Raw genomic sequence first — 5840 nt, 5'->3', positions numbered from 1 at the left:
CCCTGCTCCAGGGTGGGATCCTTTCCATGGGGTCAGTCCTCCATAGACTTCTCCCATGCAACTCCTTCCCAGTTTGCCTCTTTATCGCCTGCTCCAGAGTGCAGGTTTTGATTGATTTTTTTTTTGCACAATCATTGATTTTCACTTTAGCAAATGCCCTTATCTCAACTGACAGAGTTTCAGCAAACAGACTCATCCCAACCTGTAAGCTGTTTGCCAGCTAAAATTTAAACAAATACAGAGACTCAATACCACATTGTGTGGGGTTAACACCAGCTGGTGGTGGATCTCTGTTAAGAGGGAGGTTTCAGGTGGAATTCAGGATTTCTGTATCCTTCTGAGCTTCACTGGGATGTCTCTGCAGGTGGCTGCAGATGGAGAATTTTGTCTCAGAGCACCTGTCGCTGCTGATCCTGTGGGAGTTCGTGTAGGCGCAGTGGCCATTGCCCTGGATGTCAAACCTGGATCAACAGCAAAGTTAGAGCTCATGGGAGACAGCTGGGATGGGAGGGATTCCCATTTCCAGAGAGATTAGGAGTGCTGCAGGAGCAGGGACCAACCTTCCCAGCAAAGCCCCCATGAAGAACCCAAACTACCTTCCACTCCTCAATGGTTTTCATGTTCTTGGTCCCAGGGATGCCCCTAATCCAGGGATGCCCCCAGGCTCCCATCATCACCTGCATCCCAAAAATCCATGGGTTGTGTCTGAATGCTTTGGCACAACCAGGGAAAGTAGTGTTTGATTGCTCCCACCTCAACAGATCTGTATCTACTTGTGCTTCCTGCATCCAGCCCCTGCCCCAGCTCAGTCCATGCCATAGTTTTGTTCTCCAGAAGATGGGACGTACAGGGCATTGAAGAGGGAACCATTGAGCCATTTCCAAGGTCCAGAACCTTCCCTCCAGAGACCAACCCAGTATTCCATGAAGTTCCCATAGCGCAGGAGGAAATGCTGGAAGTGGGGAAAGCAATGATCACAGGTACCTCCATACTATTCTCTTCAGTCAATTTCCTGCAATTTCCAAATCTGCTCTCCAAAGGCTGTTCCATGTTGCAGTGTGATGCCATTTCCTGTTTCACCTATCCCAGTCCCCCAGGTGTGCCACCCTCTCCTTTCCCCTCCCCCTTGCCCTCCTGCTAAGTGCTGTCAGTCAATCTTAACATTCCAGCAAGGGCATCGTGTGATTGGCAAAAATTCAAAAGATGCCCCTCAGCCCTTGGGTCATTGGCCAGTCTAGGTGTCATTTGTCCCCTGAGACTCCACCCACCCCTCCCACCTGGTTGGTGGCTCACCTGTCCCTTCCCTCCCCCCGAGCTTAAAAGACACGGAGACCATGCGCTCGGGATTCTGTTGGGAGCTGTTACCAAGATTCAGAGCTCTGTGACCCTGGAATAAAACTCTGGATTTAACCCTCCAGCAGAATCCTCTCCTTTTCCTCTTCACCGTTGCCTGAACCCTTTCCACCAGAGGTAAACTGAGTTTCTACCATGCCTGGACTTGTTCCGAGTGCCTAACTGCAACTTCCAGCCAGCCAAAGGTGTCTCTGAGGTGAAATACCACAGCTGCCGCCTTTGGTCCAGCAGCAAGGGTCAGATGAGCCCAGGCACGTTCCACCTGGTAATACTGGGATTTTATTCCAATAGTTCCACAATGCCTCCTCAGGGGTTTCTCTTACCAGCTCCTCCCTGGTGTCGATGGTGGCCAGGTGGGCTTGGCGGGAGAGGCAGGAGTGCTGACTCCCTTCCCAGTCCACTTCCTCCTCCAGAAAGTAAAAGCACTTGTTCCCGAAGCCAATCCCACTCTCCAGGCAGCTGGGCAGGGCGGTAGCTGGGCAGGGTGGGTCTTTCTTAGCTGCAAACAAGCACAACATGCCCAAGTGACTCATGCTGGGGGACTTCTCCAGGAAGGAGACTTTTGGGTGGTTTCTGCACCCTCAGCCACTCACCTGCCAGCATGATGATGGTGACTGTGAGAGGCAGCACCACGGTGAGCACGGTGACCGCAATAATCGCTTTTCTGTTATTGGTGCATCTGTGGCTGAAATCTTGGAACAAAACACGTGGGAAGGGCATGAAGAGCACCCCTTATTCTCCCAGCTCTTACATTTCCCTTATGGATCACTTCAACACCTTCTAACACAGCCCCAAAACACACTGGAGGCTCCCAGCAGGGCACAAGCTCAGTCCAGGGGGCATCCCAGTGCTATCATCGGCTTCCAAGGATTTTTGAGGCTTCCCAACCTCCTGCATCACCTCTGTGCCCCCCTCCACCATGAAATGGGCACCATCCCCCAGACCATCAGCTTGCAAACACTTTGATATTTCGTACTCCCCTTCCCACAACACCTTTGACCATTTTAGCTTGCCCTAACACACTGAGCCATATCTTGAAACAACATCCCCATAACCAAACTGGGGCTTACTGCTCCTTCCCTCTGCTCTCTGCTCCAGCAGCTCCATCACAGCAGCTGAGTCTCCACCTGTGCAAACAAAGCAAATTCTAACTCACACTCAGAAGTGGGGAGTGGGAAAGGCCTGATTTGGGATATTTTCCTCCTAGGACAGAGAGGCACCATTGTTCCTTTGCCAGGTTTATGTTGGCAGCAGGAAGGAAAACACAATTTCAGCTTTCAAAGAACCAGGACTTGCTTGGTTTTTCCAGCTCTGCTTCAACCTCAGCCAACTCCTGCTGGCTGTGGGTGTCCTGAAAAGGTGTTGCATCAAGGGCCTGAACAAATCCAGAGAGGTTTTCAGCCCAGCCCCCATTCCAGGCCACCCAGGCACCCCAAAAGGTGCTCACCCACTTGAGCCAACCTTGATTCCCCACCCTGTGCAGGGCAGCTCATGAAGCTCCTGGAGCAGGAGATGGTGCCTCTGTACCTTCTTCACAAGGGACTTCTGCCATCCCTGGGGCCACAGAGGGGGCAGGGGCACCCTCCAGGGACAAGAGTGTTCCTCAGGTCCTCCTGCCACAAAGTGATCTTGGACAACACCCCAAGCTCACAGGGCCCAACCAGGTCCCGCTCCTTCCTGGGGCTTTACTAGGATGCTCCTGTGATCCTAAAATAGAAACACAAAAAGCTGATAATCCTCCCAACCTCCCAGGTAGTCACAGCTCTCCTCAGCAAAGCAAAGCTGGTCCCACAGGAACAATTTGCTGAATATTTATGTGGAAAAAAATAATCAGAGAAACAGAACAAGGGTTGACTGACACAGACTGGAAATACCTGTGGATTCTGCTGTCAAGTCACTGGTAACTGAAGAGTGTTTCTATATTTATTACAACTATATAAATCACTCACATCAATGCCCAGCAGATGTTTTTGTCATCACTGTAAATTAAATTATTATCAGCCCCTGCACCTGATACTTCCCCTAGGTAAATATTTTCCATATGAGAACCACCTGCCTGTGTCTACAAAGGTAAGACATCCAAAAGGATTTTTTCCCTTCCAAATGCTTGAATTTTGGTTTAATTGTTGTGGTGTTTTGTTACTGTCTCCAACCCCTCAATTCCCCCTGCTCCAGGCTGCAGCTTGGGGCATTTTGGGGTGAAAAACTGGTGGGGGAGGAAAAGGTGGGAAAAGGGGACGGAGGCACAGAAATTTCTCTCCCTCCAAGCTTTTCCTCTCATTTCTTCTCTCCTAGATTTCTTGAGTCCCACCCACTCACACACCTGTTTTGGATCAAAGCAGCTGCTTCAAGAAATTCTGCAGAGTGGGGAGGCAACAGCTCACAAACCCCCTCCCAGGGGCACTTCTGACCCTTTCACCCACAGGCCACAAGTGCCATGGATGATTTAGGAGTAATGGAACCTACCAGTCTTCCCCATACAGAGTCATTTCCCACTCCTGGGCACAGCCTCTGCTCCACAGAAAGGCTCCAACTCCCTTCCAGAACAAGAGTTTAAATAAACTGTCTCTGGACTTGGAAGCAGAAGAATGATGCAGGGTTTTCCTCTCCCCCCTCATACCTGCAAAGGGGCAAGAGGGAGCAGAGCTGGGGAGGGCAGAAGTGGTGCTGGGGCTGGGGGGTCTCTCCCCTGCAGCAGTGCAGGGACAACACACCTGTATCTGCTCAGGGTGGCTTTGCTCACCTAAAGTTGCATCAAGGGGTCTGAGGGCCCCCAAATACTAACCCACCACAAAGGCACTGCTGCAAGAGCTAGAAGGGGCTGAAAAAAATCCAATAAAATCACTGAAAACTATTTACAAGGCAGCAAAAACTAGAACTCACCTAAAAACCACATCCAGACACTCAAACCACCCCCATGGTGGCAAGAGCTTCAAAAAACCAGCTGTAAAGTAATGATTTTGGGGTTTTATTCTTCTCTCTCTTTAATTTCCTACATTTATTACATCAACTGGTTATTACAATCCCCCCAAAGATGAAGCCATGATCTGGGTGTTGAGCTCCATCCCATCCCTGGCATCTTTCCAGCCAGTGCCAGCTCAACCAGCCCTGAGTTTTACAATAGAGAAGTTGCTTTTCCAGAACCCACCCTCACAGCCGCCAAGCTCATGGAGACTGAACCAAATCCCTGGGGCTGTGTAAGTATTAGTTCATGGAGACTGGAGACAGATTCCTGAGGCTGCTTAAGTATCATCACACACTGGAAATGAGGGCAAAGAGTTCACAGTCACAGTCTGAGCATTTGGCTGTGCTCCAGCAGCTTGGAGGGGTGCCCAGCATATTGCCCTATGGCTCCCAGGAAAGGCAAAGGGGTGGAGAATACCCTCCAGAAACTCTTTTTGCTTTAACCTTTATGTTTGCTTTAAGCTTTATGTTTAACATTCCCAGTGTGCCACATGTAATGTTTTGAGTCTGGCTGGGTGCCTGATGCCACCAAGGCTGCTCTGGGCAGTGCCTTTCTGCCCCAGACAGGGCAGAGAACACCCAAAGAACAGTTCATGCTCGGATCAGGGCAGAGAGAGGCCACTCCCCTGGAACTGGTATGGGCACGACAGAGCCTGCTTGGGGAAAATTATTTGAATTTATGTCCAGTCAAACCACAACAAAAGAATGAGAATTAAACTACATCCTAGTAAAACTCATTTCCCTCACCCCTCCCTCCTTCCCAGGCTTCATTTTATCCCCAGTTCCCTCCCAGTGGCACAAGAGAACCAGATGGGGATAATGGTCACTTCGTGCTGCTCCACATTCCCCTGGATCAATCAAAAAACCCCTTCCAGGAGTTCCCCCTAGCTGGTCTCCCTCCTTTGGAGTTCTGGGGTCCCCATGGATCCTGGTGATCCCCCCTCCTTGGAGTCCAGCTTAGGGATCCTTAGGGGTTCCGGGTTTCCTTTTCCCTTGATTCTGCTTCAGCTCCCAGGTCGTCCCAGGCTCACCCTCTTCAGGCTCCCCTCACTCCAGGCATTTGGGGCTCCACCCTCTCCCTCCTATCCCCTTCAGGGTCGGGCGTCCTGACCCTCCCTCATCTCTCTGTTCCCCCACCCCTCCAGGCTGCTGGGGGTTCTCCAACTCCGGTATCACCCCCTCCACTTTCCCCACTCCGGGGGTCCCATGTTACACTCCCCTGGTTCTCCCGGGGATTCCCAGAACTGAGGTCCTGCCCTGCCAGTACTGGGCGATCGCGACATGGACCCCCCTACACTGTCGCCACAAGGAGCATTCGAGGCGCATCTCTGGAGTTCTGCAAGTTTCAAACACACCCCCATCCCCCCAAGAAAACCTGCCAGGGAAATGCAAAGATACCTGGGGCTTGATTCCAGAATCTGCAAGCTCCAAACACCCTTCCAAAAAAATCCTTGCCAGAGACCCCCCTAATATATTTGGGTCAAACTCCCCAGTCACCTGAGGGATGTAGGGGGTGCGATGCT

At 51.2% G+C, this 5840-nt stretch overlaps 1 protein-coding gene across 1 annotated transcript; it reads right to left on the bottom strand.

Annotated features, from left to right (window-relative positions):
* Positions 1 to 307: 307 nt before the first annotated feature.
* LOC118701448 (C-type lectin domain family 2 member D-like) lies at positions 308 to 2905 on the bottom strand. The gene is given in 9 exon segments (XM_036406067.1): positions 308 to 461; positions 597 to 611; positions 613 to 644; positions 646 to 712; positions 849 to 952; positions 1677 to 1852; positions 1947 to 2045; positions 2424 to 2480; positions 2881 to 2905. Coding segments are annotated over 9 exon segments (729 nt in total).
* Positions 2906 to 5840: the final 2935 nt, after the last annotated feature.

The sequence above is a fragment of the Molothrus ater genome, unplaced genomic scaffold (genome assembly GCF_012460135.2).
Source record: "Molothrus ater isolate BHLD 08-10-18 breed brown headed cowbird unplaced genomic scaffold, BPBGC_Mater_1.1 matUn_MA509, whole genome shotgun sequence".
Lineage (NCBI taxonomy): Eukaryota > Metazoa > Chordata > Aves > Passeriformes > Icteridae > Molothrus > Molothrus ater.
The sequence above is the reverse complement of the archived record's forward strand: the minus strand, read 5'-3'. Positions and strand labels throughout refer to the sequence as shown.